This window comes from Silurus meridionalis, chromosome 24 (assembly GCF_014805685.1).
Source record: "Silurus meridionalis isolate SWU-2019-XX chromosome 24, ASM1480568v1, whole genome shotgun sequence".
NCBI lineage: Eukaryota > Metazoa > Chordata > Actinopteri > Siluriformes > Siluridae > Silurus > Silurus meridionalis.
The window spans coordinates 10,163,413-10,180,829 of NC_060907.1; the positions used below are offsets into that span (position 1 = coordinate 10,163,413).

At 39.5% G+C, this 17,417-nt stretch overlaps 1 protein-coding gene across 7 annotated transcripts in view; it reads right to left on the reverse strand.

The window, feature by feature from the left end:
• The window catches only part of atp11a (ATPase phospholipid transporting 11A), a 94,760-nt gene that overhangs the window by 21,319 nt on the left and 56,024 nt on the right, over nt 1-17,417 (reverse strand). For all 7 annotated transcript variants that reach the window (XM_046837046.1, XM_046837045.1, XM_046837044.1 and 4 more), the window contains exons 12-22: nt 16,916-17,113; nt 16,507-16,680; nt 14,153-14,319; nt 13,132-13,203; nt 12,441-12,514; nt 11,273-11,376; nt 5,915-6,096; nt 4,162-4,413; nt 3,558-3,732; nt 2,673-2,775; nt 950-1,095 (exon numbers count right to left, since the gene is read on the reverse strand). In XM_046837046.1, coding sequence (XP_046693002.1) covers nt 950-1,095; nt 2,673-2,775; nt 3,558-3,732; nt 4,162-4,413; nt 5,915-6,096; nt 11,273-11,376; nt 12,441-12,514; nt 13,132-13,203; nt 14,153-14,319; nt 16,507-16,680; nt 16,916-17,113 — 1,647 coding nt within the window. The remainder of the gene's footprint in view (nt 1-949; nt 1,096-2,672; nt 2,776-3,557; nt 3,733-4,161; nt 4,414-5,914; nt 6,097-11,272; nt 11,377-12,440; nt 12,515-13,131; nt 13,204-14,152; nt 14,320-16,506; nt 16,681-16,915; nt 17,114-17,417) is intronic.

Sequence of the window (17,417 nt, forward strand, 5' to 3'; positions counted from 1 at the left end):
GCAACAAGTCGGTTTATATGGCTTTTGTCCCAGATGGAACCCTCTTCTGAAGCTGGTATATAAGAAAAGCTGCAAACAGTTTGCTGAAGACAACCTGTTAGCTTAGAATAACTTAGATCAAATGGTGTCCAGCATGAGTGGTGACGTCTTTCTGTGGAGTACCAAGAAAATTGTGTCTTGCCTGCAGTCAAGCATGGTGGTGGTAGCATCATGGTCTGAGGTTGCATGAGTGATGCTGGTACTGAGGAGCTGCGGTTCATTAAGGGAAACATGAATTCCAACATGTACTATGACATTCTGAAGCAGAACATGACGTCCTCCCTTCAGAAACTGGGCCGAATGATCCGACATTTTCCAACATAATAACGACCCCAAACACACCACCAAGATGACCACTGACTTGCTGAGGGAGCTCAAGGTGAAGGTGATTGAGTGGCCAAATATGTCTCCAGACCTGAACCCTATTGAGCACCTGTGGGGCATCCTCAAGCGAAAAGTGGAGCACCGCCATGTGTCTAACATCCAGCAGTTGTGTGATGTCATTATGGAGGAGTGGAAGAGGATCCCAGCGGCAACCTGTGCAGCTCTGGTGAATTCCACGCCCAGGAGGATTAAGGCAGTGCTGGATAACAATAGTGCTCATACAGAATATTAACACTTTAGACACAGTTTTGACATGTTCATTTAGGGTGTACTCACTTTTGTTGGCAGTTATTTTGACAATAATGGCTGTATGTTGAGTTGTTTTCTGAGAACAGTAAATCTGTACTGCTACACAAAGCTGCACATTGACTGCGTATTGTCCCTTGCGAACATATAATAAATGTTTGCTGAAATGTGAGGGGTGTACAGTGTTCAGTTTTCTGTAAGTGCTACACAACAATGAACATACACGCATAAATATACAACAATAAATGTTGCATTTACTACATAAAAGAAAATCCTGTACCTTGTAGAAGAAGTATTGCACCAGCTCAGATATTCTGATATAGTAGTAATGGCCGTGCACCAGCAGCATCTTCTTCAGATGCTTGAATTTTGGAATTGCATAGTCACTGTTGCGGGCTGCCTGCCTTCCCTCCTTACCCATGATGCCTGGAAATGGAATAAACAGAAAAGTCTTTAGAGGCCAAAGCAGAGAAGATAGGTAAAGAAGCAAACTGACAGCTTTAAACATCACACTAGGCATTACATTTTTTATTCACTTGAACTAGGAGACCTAAACCTGTTCCAGCATTACAATGCAGCTGTGCACAAGTCAGCTCCATGAAGATATGCTTTACACTGGAGTGAAAGATCTTAAGTGGCCTGATATAGAGCTCTGATTTTAACCCTTCTGAACAACTTTGAGATGAGCTGGAACATTGACTGCACCCCAGACCTCCTCACCCTACATCTGTACCTGATTTTACTAACACACTTGTGGTTGAATGAACACAAACCTCCACAAGCTCACTCCAAAATCTAGTGGAACATCTTTCCAGAAGAGTGGAGGTTATTATAACAGCAAATGTGGACTAAATGTGAAGTGTGTTCAAAAAGCACATGCGAATTTTGCGGTCCACGAAGGTGTGTATTAACCAAGCTACTAATGAAATAATGTGCTCATGGTTACTTATAATGGATGTTGAAGATGTACAGTAATCCACCGCTTTACCGCGGTTCGAATCGTGCGCTCCCGAGTTATCGTGGAATTCTTTTTTGCCACATAAATTTGTCTCAGTCACTTTTTGGATGTCATAGGACACTTCAACCAATAAACAAGCAGAAAAAAATCTACGGACTGTATACTGTACATGTATATACTGTATATGTACTCACTATAAATGGGATACAGTGTAATGTATTTCTACGAATTTACACGAAATTCATCTCGCTATTTTCTTGCAAATATTTTCTTTGAGTGTTTAAAGTGTGTAGGAGGATGATTTACGTCGTAAACAAAAAACAAAATAGCATTTTTAAGGTAGCGTCCGTTTATCTCGTTTTTTCGTTTAACGCGAACAGTTTTGGAACGTGACCGCCACGATAATAGGGGGATTACTGTACACATAAAATGTACATTGCTGACCTAAAAAAACATTATAAATTATGCTCTAAATACATTTTTCAAATTCAAGGTACAGTATCGCATATAAAATTTGAGCAACGTTTGTTGTAAATTCTAATAAATCAGGCAGAACACAAATACATAAAACAATCACAAAGTACTGTGCAGTCATCCAGGCCAGAAGCAGTGTAAAAATAATACCTTAACACACTTGCTCTTCTAATGCAACCAGCACATAAATCATTTAAGAAATAAACTCATTATTTACTTTTCCAGCACTACATCCTCACAGAGTTTACTGTGTGTGTTTAAGAGACCTATAACCATCTGTTTTACCGTATGGTAACTTAACACGATGCCTAATTTAAAGCAGAAAGTCACGAGGGGCCGCATCATAACAGTAAGTACTTTTTGATCACAGGGAGCTCTTTTCCCTTCTGCCGTGCTTCACACAAAATTACGACAGCAAACAGATAAATCAGCAGTAAAGCTGATGGAGGAGCTGCTGAGTGGCAAGCTGGATGCCCAGCAGTGTTGCAACAAGTAACATGTAACAGTTAAGCCCAGTTAAGGTTTGTAGATTTACTGAAACGGTGTTTAAAAGTGAAGGGTGGGTTCTTACCGATGCCCACATGAGCTTCCAGGATCATGCTGACATCGTTCGCGCCGTCTCCGATGGCCAGAGTGATGGGATGCTCCTTGGACGTTTTAATCAGTTTAACGATCTAGAAGAACAAAACCATATCAAGTCCTAACATGATAGTACATTTTTATTCTGGGAAATGAAATGTACTTCTCATAAGTTTGGGGCAATCCAAACTGTCACACTGTAAAACTGTATAAGATCAAATATAACACCAGTAGTAGACGAGGCACTCGGATGCAGCTTGAAGTGAAACACTATAAGGAAAAGTTGGTAAAACAAACTCTATGTGACAGACAGTCTGGATTGGGGTCATGCACTGGATATGATGAAGTGACAAGAAGAGAACAAAAACATCTATTTACTTTAAAATTGTAAGAGCAGAATCTCGTATGCACCCAAGCAAACTAAAGATCGGTAAAAGAAATTCAGAGTGGCCTTTAAAGAGAGTGACTATAACCAGGACCAAATTGAACAAGGTCTTATTGCACAGGAAGTAATACAGTGTCTCACCTCCAACTATGGAACAGAAAAACTGGATTATTTCCAAAAGTGGAGAATCTGTGATCAATACAGAGTCTTCATTGTTTCTACAATAATGTCCATTTCATCCAGTCCTATCAATACAATGGCATTTTGCCTTTGACTCCTCCCACTCCTGAGCCTTGAGAGACTTCTTAATTTTAGGATCTAAAATGTCAACCTACAAATAATAGCAGTTTTGTTTCTAGAGAATTCCCTAGGAAAAAGGATGAACTCGTTGCATGATTTTAGATCAAAGTAAGGGCCTACAAGGCAAGTTGTTCCAGCGATACGGATCAGGAACGTTTCCCAGGTCCACGTTAACTGAACTTTCCGGGTTACCTGTGCTTTCTGAAGCGGGGCCATGCGACAGCACAGCACAGCGCTGCAGTTTCTGCAGATCTCCAGGAAGATCTCCTTGTAGTTTCCTGTACTGCCGTTCTGCGCCGGTTTCAGCACTGCAGACAGAGTGGCTCCGTCAATGATCAGTCCGTAGTCCTGGAACTCATTAGACAGTCTGCGGAACACATATATACGTATACATACATACATACATTAATTATACAGGCTTAAGAGCTGTGTATGTATTTTCTATAAAAGTACTAACTATAATAATAGTAATACAAAGAGCTTGGTATTTAATCACTATTTTTGTTGCATATGTAGCATTTCCATAATCGATTTGTGATTTGACGCTTGGTTCTTATACTACATTTGTTACTATTTGTGGTAAATATGAGCTATTATCCCTTTAACCGATTAGAAAACATTTGCGATTTCTAATATATTTAAACTACTATGTTTGTCTCCGCATCCGCATGTCTTATGCGTTACATATAATCTATACGGTGTGTGTGTCCACCCATCTCTAGGTTTAGAGCATAGAATCTATCGACAGGTTTCATGTTTTATATGTGTGCGCGTGTGGGTGTGTCTGTGTGCACACCCAGAGAACGTATCTCGACTCATGGTTCCGTGCTGCCGCAGTACAGTCCTGCTCAGCTCGAACAGCACATCGTGCAGGCTCTGCTCCTCCGTCCTCTTGGTAGTCAGCTCCAGGATCTGCGTGCTCCTGCGGAACAGCTTGCTGGCGTAACATGTGGCGGCCGCCGTCTCCATCTTGTCACCTGTAAGGACCCACACCTTCATGCCGGCCTTGTGCAGGGACTCGATGGTGTCGGCTGCTTTGTCCTGCAGCCTGGAAACGAGAATCCAAAAAAGTTTTTATGATTATACTGTCGCATTTCAAATGAAAAGCAGTGTATATACCTGAATTAAAAAAACTTCAGTATGTTTTTTTCCTTAAAGATTAAACGTCATATAACAGGATGTTTATCATCTATATCAGCAAATTATACACTATATAGACAAAAGTATTGGGACACCAAGCCAGATGTGCTTTTTCCCCTGAACTGTTACCACAAGGTTAGAGGCATACAATTGTATAGGAAGTGCCTACTTTGGTACATTGGTGCCTACATGTACTTACAGCCCTTGTGGCTGAATGAGCAAAAACCTCTACGCACACTCCAAAATCTAGTGGAACATATTCAAGAGCAAATGGGATCTTCATAAATTACATACAAATCTTTTGGTCAGGAGTCCAAACCTTTAACACAAATACATTGTTTTTAAAAGGTGTCTAAGGTAGTGTATACAATACTGCTGAAGTTACACTATCACTAGCAGTCCAGTAACAGTTCTCTGCTCTCAGTAGTGGTGAAAGGAGCTGATCCTGAGTCGTCCTGTCACAGGCTGCTTCACTCGATAATTAAGCCGCACAGCAGCAAGGAGTCGCAGTCCTGCTCCGTTGCCAGACAATTACTGCACGAAACCCCCCGCTGAGCATCGCCCGCTGCACTGCGACTCATCAAGAACTGCCAGGACTCATTCTGCTCCAGGCTCGACGCCTTTCATTTGGTTCCGTTTCACTCCTGCACAATCCTATACTCCTGCTGCTGCTGTTTGGATTTTAAGCCTTTATTTAACTTGCGCTCAGACAACCGAGTGTGGTAGTCTTTTTTTTTTTTGATTCTACATCGCCCTTTAACCCTACATTTCATCTAGTTTATACATCTTCCAGAAGGGGATTGGGGAATTGTTTGCTGTATTCCTACGCTGCAAAGTCAAAGGCATTCAACAAGCACTGCATGTACTTTTACATTTTCTGAGCTGCCAAGCCTGAGGAGAAATATAATGTGTAGTCCCACAGAGGGCGAAGGAGGGGGTTTATATAAATGCACACTCAGGTTTCTAGCCCACAAATGTGATATACAGAAAATGTATTGTATTCTTTTACCCTTTCAAACTTATTCGTCGAGGAAAAAAATGCTTTGTATAGCAACTAATAAGAAGTAAAGGTGCAACTGCATCAACACTGACTCATAAATCCTAATATGCTCGACTAATAACTTTATACATGACTTCCGGTTCGACAGACTTCTAAGAGCATTACTTGTTTCCCTACTTCATCAAGATGCCACACTGCTGGCCACAAATTGATTCAAGAGGGCCTCTAATGACTTTAGCCCTGCGTTAATTGCTGACAGCGGAGCCTAACAGATAGACTTTATCGACTGGCTGAGCACGCATGACTGCTGCACCAGTACATACACCACACACATGTACAAGATGGAGCGATAATGCTGATGTCAAACCGAAACTGATTTACAATCTGTTTTTGGGTCCTTTTGACTTACCTGTCCTCCACAGCTGTTGCTCCCAGCAGGATGAAATCCCTCTCGATGATGTCATACGCCTCAGCCAGTTTCCTGTCCCGCTCATGCAGAGCTAGTTTAGCGCTGTTTATGAGATGACACACTTCCTCATACTCTTCCCGACTCAGCTTCTTGTACGCTACGCAAAGTGTACGTAAACCCTCCTAACGTGGAAGCAAGAAGGTCAAACTCTCACATAAATAGTAAATGACGAATAGGCAATATACTAAATAACCTTTTAAGATAGTAAAAGTCTAAACTGCAAAGTTACATTATATGGACAAATGTTTGGACCACAAGATTTTTTTGTGATTTTTTTAACATCCTATTCCCCATTGATTTGCTACATTTTAGCGTGTGGGACAGGTTTGGGTCTCCAAGGTCATATACAATTGTGTGCCTATGTGCTAACAGTTTTTCAAAGAGCCAAATATGACTAAAGAAATCGAAGAAAAAAAAAAATTTGCCCCATATAATATAATTCTGGTCCACTCAATCGATTTGATGGCTGAGACACATCCTAAGGGTTCCTATATTTTCTATAACAGCAGTAGAGTATCACTTCGCCACGTATAATTCCACTACCTATCGTCATCAGCAGACATTGCGATCGTTTGCTGGTATGTCGTAAAATATAAAAGCTTGTCAATTTAAGATAAAAATTTAACAAGGGACAGCAATTCTACATGAAGCACCTTTAACCGGAATGTACAAATCAATGCGTTCTAGCTAGCAATCACGTTAGAAATTGAGTATGGCTTTATCGGAATCTATTTCTGCTAGCCGAGCAAAAATCTCATACTGCTTCTGTTTTATTTAGAAATCTATAGGTGGCGTGCTATCTATGAATTTTTCATCCATCAAGTGTGTGATTTAAATGCCTTAACAATATGAAACAACTCATTAGAACAAATACATACTTTACTGGTTTAAGTTGTGATACTTAAAATTAAGGCTGAGTATAGCAATACTGAACGTTCCTTCTGCAATGCTTGATTGCATAAATGAGTATTTTTTCTATTTCAGTGTGTGTGTGTGTGTGTGTGTGTGTGTGTGTGTGTGTGTGTGTGTGTGTGTGTAAAAGATTTTTTTCTTATTGTTCTCTTTTATTGACGTTAAAATACTTAAATAATAAAATGTAAAATAAAAATGTTAGTTATATTTTTATTAAATTAAATGTTAATACTGAATACAGTAAAAGCAAAATTGCAGTATGCAAATAAAAAATTTGCTTCATTTCATAACGTTTCTCTCGGATGCGCTGCTGCAAGTTTAGATTAGAGTATCTATACAATCAGATTTCTGCGGTCACATCAAGTATTGCCGTAAGGCCTACGGTAATAAACAGTATGGGCTCTTGCTTTAACCAATTAGATGCTAGAAGGCAAAAAAGAAGTCAGCATTTCATGTTCTTTGAGTGGATCTTCTTCTTACGGCTGCTCCTATTAGGGGTCGTCACATCGGATCATCCGTCTCCATACCCCCCCCCACCCCCTGTCCTCTACATCTGCTTCTTTCAAACCAACTACCTGCAGGTCTTCCTCTTTTCATCCATCCTGGTGGCTCCATCCTCAGCATTCTCCTACCGATATACCCCATGTCCCTCCTCTGCACATGTGTCCAAACCATCTCAATCTCGCCTCCCTCACCTACACGTCAAAACGTCCTACATGCGCTGTCCCTCTAATAAACTCATTTCTAATCCTGTCCATTCTCGTCACTGCCAACGTAAATATCACGTTCTTTGAGTGGATAAAATGCACATAAATGACCTGAAAACCTGGGGCCATTTTATCAGGTTCATATTGATGCTTCTGCTAGAGATGATGTTCGTGATTGGTGCAGCTGTGGCTGCAGTGAAAGGAGACTTCATTGGGTGTCTTGTATGAAAAAGCTGTATGTGATGCAGGCTCTGTTCTACCGATTCCATAAATTGTGATGGCTCGATGGGTTCAAAATTGTTTTAACAGCAAAAAAGGGACAGACACAATATTAGGCAGGTAATCATATTGTTATGCCTGATCAGTTTGTCTTCTTCTTCTTTCGGCTGCTCCCATTAGGGGGTCGCCACAGCGGATCATCTGTCTCCATACCACCCTGTCCTCTACATCTGCCTTTTTCACACCAACTAGCTGCATGTCTTCCCTCACCACATCCATGAACCTCCTACTTGGTCTTCCTCTTTTCCTCCTTCCTGGTGGCTCCATCTTCAGCATTCTCCTACCAATATAACTCATGTCCCTCTTCTGCACATGTCCAAACCATCTCAATCTCACCTCCCTCACCTTGTCAACAAAACATCCTACATGCGCTGTCCCGCTAATAAACTCATTCTAATCCTGTCTATCCTTGTCACTCCCAACGAAAACCTCAACATCTTCAGCTCTGCTACCTCCAGCTCCACCTCCTGTCTTTTACTCAATGCCACTGTCTCTAATCCATACAACATTGCAGGTCTCACCACAGTCGTATAAACTTTCCCTTTCATACTTACAGATACTTTCATATATTGATAAATATAAAGCAATAAATGTTTGTTAACTGTCAGGAATCCACCTGCCACGCCCCCTTCGGCTTTCTCGGCTGCTTTCTCTGAAGCTCCCGGCTTCAATCGCGCACATATTGTGCTCGTTTCGCATCATCACCAGCTCCTATTTAAACTTCCACACTCTCACTGTCCGTTATTGTTGGTACATGTTGATTCACGGCGGTCGTTGTTATCTCGCATGCGTATCCCGGTATGTGCCTTCCCACCGGCACTCTCTCAACGGCTGCGCTTTTCTTCCCAAAGCGCATCGCGGATTCCCCCCGATCCTGCCGTTGTTCATTCTATGTTTTTGCTGCTCATCCCACGTTCCGTGCCGCCAAGCGCGGCTTTCGCCTCCCGTTCATCGCATAACATTTAACAACAAAAGGCATATGTGCACTAACTAACAGCAGAGATTCACCAGTATACAATACAACACCTGTAGCAGCTTTAAGCCTTGATTTTTCCGCCACTTTCGCGAATCCTTCTGCGGCTGCACAGCGCCGATCGACATGACTGACGTTAAATGGCAAATTTTCCCCCCCTTGTGCTCGAGATATTAGGGTTCGGCGACATAAAAAATTCAACATAACCGATTAAAAAATGCATAGACAAAGCGAGAATTTGTCGGTTCCACTTCAAAAACGTCGACTTAATAGGGTTGTGGAGATAACCGAGGTCGAGATAAGTGGGTTCCACTGTATTAAGAGATGGATTGGTTCAGGTAGGACACTGGAATTGTGGTGTGCTATGTTTCAACTTTCTTCTGAGAAAGTTAAAAGAAGGTGGAGCTCTTTTTTTTCTCTGAACATTGGATGCAGATGATTGTTACATAAATAGCACACAAACCCAGCAAATGTGAACAAAAAAAATCTCCTTAAAAAATAATGTTGCTAGCAGTTTGTCCACTAGTGCACCTGCTAGGGCTTGAGTGTTTCCTTTTTTACTACAGCACATGTGACACTGTTTTTAGTGCAACACTATTCAGCCCTGTGACTGCTCTTTTTTTATCCGACTCATAATAGTAACAGCATCCAAATTTACATCATCTCTTGTCTGCAGGCCTGGTGATTCTGTCATCACCAAGGTGGAGTGAAAGATACAGTCAGAATCCCAGCAGCTCAGTGTCAGCCTGAATATACTTTACAAAATGAATCTGACTTGGGATCCGATTTCCCCAAACCCAAAATAGCGACAATAAGATTTAAAAATGCTTTACAAATTACAAAAGTGAAAGTGTATTCTGTATTATTGGCAGACTTTCATGCAAGCCTCTGATCAGCCATTCATGTGTCTGCAGTGTAATGCATCAAATCATGTAAGTCAAGAGATTCAGGTAATGTTCTCACATAAAACATCAAAAAAATGTGAGAAATGTTAACAAGGGCAGTGGTGAATGAAGTACACGAACCATACTTGAGTTAAAGTAAAGATACACTGAGCAAAAATTATTCAGTTGAGTAAAAGTAGAAAAGTATTTTCCTTCAAATCAACTTATGTATCCAAAGTACTATGATTTATTACAGCTATAATGTTCCTATTATCATTTTTGTCATAAGACTCTTTACTTAATCAACACAGTTTATGTGAAAAAGCTCTCAGTTCCTCTCAGCACACCGATCTATTAATAAAATAATATTAATGAGTCAAACACCGATTGATATTAAAATTATTATGAGCCCAAAACCTTCTTTTCAGTTACTTCAGCTAAAAAAACTGGATATATAAAATAAGGATACTGGTGTTTTGGCGAGTTCGAGTCAGGAGTTTCTTCCATCATTTATTCCTCTCTAAATGTTCTGCTTGCTGTTAAATTGATGCTGAACTGTATGTTGGTGATATGTAGATCCCATCAAGTGCCGTTCAAAACAGAACACACGCTCTGCACTGATTGGAGGTTTGCTGCATGTTGGACCAGTTACGCTTTTATTCACTCAAAATTAAAAAGGAACTTCTGATTTCACAAAATAAAAAAAAAAAGGTAAGAAATTGGAATTTTAAAATGTAGTAAAGTTAAAACAAAAGTCTCCCCAAATAGAAATACTAACAGATACAGCATAGATACAGAAAAAAGGCTACTTAACACAAAATAATTTAGTACAGTAACGAATTACATTTACTTCTTTACCGTCCACCAGTGAACAAGGGTTGCTTTTCCGCTCACCATGGTTGTAAATAGTGATTTTAGAATTCATAAACATGGTTCATGCGCATCAAGAAGTGTTGCTCATTGGGTTGTTTGTTGCATTATTCTGTGTTAAATCTAGACAGTGTGTTGCATGAACATTTCTCAAGAGATGTGGTTTCTGAAATACTCAAACCAGCCTATCTGGCTGCACAGTCAAAGTCAGTGAGACCACATTGAATCCCTGTTCTAAATCCTGAGCATGATCTAAAGTTCTTGATTGGTATCATGAGTTTCATTTTATACTCACGCTGCCTCATGATTGGCTGATTGCATAATTAAACAACGGAAAATGTGTGTAAGATTTTTCCTAATAATGGGAGCTATAAGGGTACAAACAAATGCACTCATCAGTATAAACCTGTGTTATGAAATGGCTAAATATATAAGGGCAGTGATTCATAGATTTAAAAAAAAAAAAAAAAAGTCCCTAGCATTTGAAATCCTAATAGGATTTTAGCTTTATTTTCCTATAGTTCTGATGCCAAGGTGCAGTAAAAAAAAAAATCCTAACCAAGCAAAAAAACATCAGAGAAACACAAGATTCTTGAAGGCAGTTGCATTACTACGTGTTCTAGCTAGAAATAACTTCAGGTGGGATGATAAATGAGGAACATTTTTTGCTCACCACAGCGTTACGCTCTACCCGAGCTCGGACCTGGTCCACTTTCCCTGAGATGACTCGGGGGAAAATGGATGAGTCGGCACCTTTGCAGAACAGGTAGAAGTCCCCTGAGGTGAAAATTTTGATTATTAGATCATTAGAAAACAATCAAAGGGAACAAAACTACAAGTGATTTGAATTGACACTGATTTTATCTACGGGTTCTGTTGTTTTTGTTTACAGCTTGTTGTGTGTAAAATCAGGAGTATGTAGGTCACATTAGCATTCTTATCACACACTGACCCAGTTGAGTAAAATGTGCTGAATCGATTTGTGTGTGTGTGTTGGCAAGGGAACACACTCACAAACACACAGCACAGAGCTCACTAGGAATTCTTAATCATGGAAGGAAGATCTCTACATGTTGGTCTGTTTCACTTTAGGTAACGGTTTCGTACATTAACTACCTGTGGATACTGTCAGAAGATGTTGAGTCTGTCCAGCACTCTCACCTAAACAGATCAGCTAGAACTTTGTGGACACCTGACCACAAGATTTATATGTCCTTTAAACATTTCATTCCATATTTATTCTAATTTTGCTATTATAATAACCTTCACTTTTCTGGGAAGATGTTCCACTAGATTTTGGAGTGTGATTGTGGAGATTTGTGCTCATTCAGACACAAGGGTATTGGTAAAATCAGGTACTGATGTAGGTGAGGAGGCCTGGGGTGCAGTCAGCATTCGACTTCATCTCAATCCTATCAAGATTTTTGATGGGATTGAGATCAGAGCTCTGTAGCAGGCCACCTAAGATCTTCCACTCCAACCCATGTAAAGCATATCTTCATGAAGCTCTCTTTGTGCACAGAGGCATTTCTATGCTGGAACAGGTTTGGGTCTCCTACAGTAGTTCAAGTAAAATAAATGTAACACAACCACATCTAAAAGACATCCTGTATAATTGTGTGCTTACAAATCTGTGGCAGCAGGATAGTGTGTCCTCAATGAGGATTTAATTCCATGGTGAGCTCAGCAAAGACTGCCTGATATTTATTACTACAAATTCATTAAATCTGAGCACTTCACTGTGGTTTTACAAGCACTTAGTTAGCTAAAGTACATATTACTATATATATAGTTATCACAATTGTTTTAGTCATGCGATTTTTAATACTTAGTGCTTTTACCTGAGCTGGATCTGACGATAACACTCATCCTCCGTCTCACAGAGTCAAAGTTTAACACCTCAATCAATTCAAACCTGGAAAAACGACACACACACACACACACACACACACACACACACACACACACACACACACACGTGAGCAAATGGTCACCACACCAGTACGGTTTCAGTGTGAATATACATCCCTAAGTCAAAGGAGGCAAGGAAATGACACACACTGTAGGCTTTGCATCACACACATAGAACAATAGGTAATGTACACTAGGCCCTTAGAGATATATGTGATCTATGATTCAAACACCAATGTATGTGTTTGTGTGTTGTGTGTGTGCGCATCCCCTTGCGCACTTCTCTGTACGGCATCATGTTGCTGAACTAATTACAGCCGTTTCAGACATGCACTTTGTCCTCCAGGGAAGAAGCGAAGGTCACACATTATGTCTGCATGGCTTACACATAACATGCACGCACATGCACACCTGTTCCTACACACCTCCCAATTAACCTAGGGTGCAGCTGTATGTCTAGACAACTTCATCATTAAAGTCTGGGCATCAAGTCAGAACACACGGAACACTACATCACACTCTTACACAAACAGCAGTGATAATAACACACCAGTGTATTTGTGACAGTAGCTGTCAAATCGTATTAAGTATTAGTTTAATGTGTTATTCCAGGAAACTTGCCTCTCGATCTCTTCCTCCCTGTTGAGGATCTCCATGTGATTGTCCTTCAGCCGCAGGTAGGTGAAGCCCAGCCTGACAGTAATATGAAAAAAGGATGTTGAGAAGTGACCAGTGACCCAGGTTTAGTGTGCAGGTGTGTGAAGTGTGTTACAACATGACAAACAGTATAATGTACATTGCACGTAGGTCCAATGATCATGAGTAACAAAAGCAGTATTTGTATTATAAACATAATTTAGGTTATTTCTAATAGTAGTATTATTATTAGTAGTAGTAGTATCAGTTGCAGTATTATTATTAGTAGTACTGTAGTATTATCAGCAGTATTAGTATTATTAGTAGTATTATCAGCAGAATTATTAGTATTATTAGGATCAGCAGCAGTATTATTATTATTATTATTATTATTATTATTATTATTATCAGCAGCATTATTAATATTATTAGTATCAGTATTATTAGTATCAGCAGCAGCATGATTACGGTAGTATTATTAGTATCAGCAGCAGTATTATTATTATTATTATTACTATTATTATCAGCAGCAGCATTATTAGTATAGCTTTGACAATATAAATGCAACCTTGTCAGGTTAATAAAGGAGTTGGAACCCAAATGAAGTGTATGAAATAAAAATGAATTAAACAGAACTGGGTGTCCATGACCAATCACTTGTTCCATTATCATAACATGACTCAACTACATAAATTAGAGAAAATCACTATTTAAATGTTGCTCTTCACTGACACTGGAGTCCCAGCTTTGTGTTAGTTATACAGTAAGTGAACAGCTGCTTCCCACTTTGCTGCCTGTTAGTATGAGCGCAGGGTAAGAATGAAGAAAATGGATTGTTGATCTCAGGGCCTCAGGAGGATCAGTGTACTCTGAAGGTCTGAATGCTATAGCACAGTCATTTCTTACGTAATGGAGATAAAAGTGGAGTGAGTGTTAAATCCTGTGTTATAACGCCTTGTGTTTGTGTGTTCGTTTTCCATCAGATTGTGTGTGTGTGTTCTCTCACCTCTTCATGCCCTCCACCAGTGCCACCTCATCAGGAGAGGAGGAGATGTAGAAGGATGAAGATTTTCCTTGGTGGATTCCCCTCTTAATGCCATCCACCGTCTCTTCCTCCTTCACCTGCACTGTGTGACACAAGCATAGCGCCCGGAAAAACAGCTCCTCATGCTCCTGAAATCAAAATAATTATACACATGAGCTGAAAAATTTCGATCGTGATGCACTTCCACAATATGAACAAAATGAGCAAATATTTCCAGAACTTTCTGAAATAATGTGGGCTGAGCTAAACATATGTGAAGCCTGTAAAGGTTTTTATGTTGACTAACCGCATGCTTGAGGTCAGACCAACATAGAGATTCTTGTGACGAACCATGAGTTCTTCTATCTAGCAACACATGCATTTATATAGTGGCACAGATTTATAAACGTGGAGAAAATCCAGACTCTTCCTGTGTTTAATTCCGCTTATTGTGTGTTGATTAGCAAATCCGACATGTTTCTGGGAAGTTAGTGGAAACGTGAGCTAGCAAAAAGTAACCCATTCAGACACACACAGAGTGAACGTGAAAAACTTCATACACACAGGAACCTGAGCTCAAGAGCCAACCATGGACTCCGGAGACGCCACAGACAGCACTCATATTTTAACCCCTGATTGTCTGGTTCCATGTTTAAAGATGGCAAATTAACTACGTACTTCAACAAGAAACTTTATTTTCCTGCATCCACTACAGTTGTATGTATTTACACAAGAAGAAATGAGATTTGGCACAAGGTCTTCCTTATAAAGAGAACGTGTTTTAACAGTATGTTCCTGGCAGCCTGGGAAACTGCAACCTCTCTGAATGGCTTATGAATTTTACATTGGAAAGTGTACCAAATACACCTTAGCCCATAAAAGGGAAGGGTGTACTGTAATAAAATCTGTGTTTTTACTTTGTCTATCATCCCATTCATTTCTAATTCTTTTGAAAACCAGCTTCATATGTAGTAACACAAGCACCACATTTTTTAATAATAGTATACCTGAATTATTACACCGTAATTATCTACGCAAAATCACAGTTTAAAGTTATTTATGCAAAAACCTTCAAACATCCCCCCACTATTTCTAATTCTAATTTCAAAGCTGAAGCGCTTGACCCATATCCGTTTAAAATTTTATACATTGCATGGATGCCGGATGATTCGAAAATTCCTTAAAAAACGGCTGGCATGTGTAATCACGACAGGTAGAATTAGTGGTTTTGTTCGCAGGACTGATAAATCTTATGCATTTAAACATGGAAAATAAACAATACCACCCACTAGCTCCCTCCTAATGTCATCCATTTTCTCTACCTCCATTACCTGAACTCTGTGCCAACAGTTTTAGCCAAAATAGATTAACATCTCGACGTAGGGTCTAATTACAAAGAGTGTGTAGGACACCATGGCCCCGCCCCCTATCTTCTGAGCCTGAATTCTTCTCTGGTAAACAATACTTTGCCCTAATGATGCATGATTGCTAGGACACAGGCTGTCAGTGGCGGAATAAATAAAAGTGTTTAAGCAAGATTATGCATCTTCGAAAACAAAAGGCGACAATACCTAGCTAAAACTACCAAACGCATGCCAAACCCGAGCGCGACATAACAGACGAGTCTGTCAAAATTTTGTTCTGCTGAAAGACGTAACGATGGTGTGAGAGATTACATTTAAAAGTATAACCGCACAGGAAAGGAGAAGATGTAATTAATGCGTTCTTCAATAGGCCATTTTCTTAATCAGACATTCATTTGTCATGCGTCACTCGAGTTCATTAATTATCGTCTCGGGAATTAGAGTGGTAGAGATCGCCAATTCATTTCTGTTCCTCTAAACTAGACGGAGAGCTGAAATCTTCACACACACAAAAAAAACAGGTTATTTTTAAACAGACTGCTGAAATTTGGAGGATTCAGAACTTTAATGGATTGTGTCGTAACGTGACCAGTTGGGAAGTCATAAAAGGTGGATTTTATTTTCCTTCTGTGTAGGATGTAAGAGATTCGACATTAGGAAAAACGTCATGTGCTTAAATTTTCATGTATTTAAAATATATTACAAAGGAACCACGACATTTTCTGCGAGACATCATTATTTCTCCCACCTAAGCTGTCAATGTATGAAATAGGCAATTTAAAAAAAAACATATGAACAATAACCTTTTAATAGATTTGTGGGTTTTTTTGCATCAAGATTTCTAAATAAATAAATAAATAAATAGTATGTCATGCCTTGATTTATATGAACTGGAAAATAACACTACCTGAACTAATCAAACCTCAAAAGCGTGAGATGTTTCCCGTTTCTAGTCTTAGGTTGTAGGCTCACCTTCCTCTCTGCGCAGGGGGAGGAGTCGATCATGTCGATGCTGTCGGCTCCGGACATGATCTGGCCATTACAGACGGCGTGCGGGACGTACACGTGACCGTCTACGCAGCACTCGATAAACTCCATGTTGTTTTCTGTCAGAGTACCTGTCTTATCAGTGAAGACGTACTCCACCTGAGAAAAACGTATACAAATGAGAGGGTTTATCTGCAAAGTTTGTACAAATAAATAAAATAAAATAAAATTTGATAGTACACATTTTATTTGATTTATATGAAATTATCATTAAAAGAATCTAGATTTATTCATTAAAAAATACAATATTTACATTCATAAATTATTATTCTTATTATTAAAAAAAAAAGCAAAAATTTGGAATTGAAATACTTTCTACTATCTCAACTCTAACCTGCCCGAGTTCCTCGTTAAGATCGGACGTGTTGACGAGCGCACCCTCCCCCAGCTCTTCGTCGAACATCTCGTCGTCCCACGTGATAAAATAAGAGCCCAGGAACTTCTGCATTTCCACAGTCACATACATGGACACCGGGATGATGTAGTTAAAGAGGACCATGAAAGCCAAAAAGTCTGTGAACGCTCGTATTAACTGAAGAGAGAACAAAAAATATATATATCCTGATCAATGAAACATGTCTTTTTGCACACGTTGTGCTTCACAATAAAAAAAACACACAAAGCTAGCAATTTAGCTAGCTAGCACTTAAATCCTTACAGATACGTCATTCTGATGCTTAAGTACAATTTTACAATAAGAAAAAATACTGTTGTACTATTACATAAACAGAAAAGTAGAATATTTTATTTGTATCATTTTTAATCAGAGGATTTTTATCCATCACATTATAAAACACTGACTAAAAGAACAGCAAATGGATTTCTATAGTATTGGA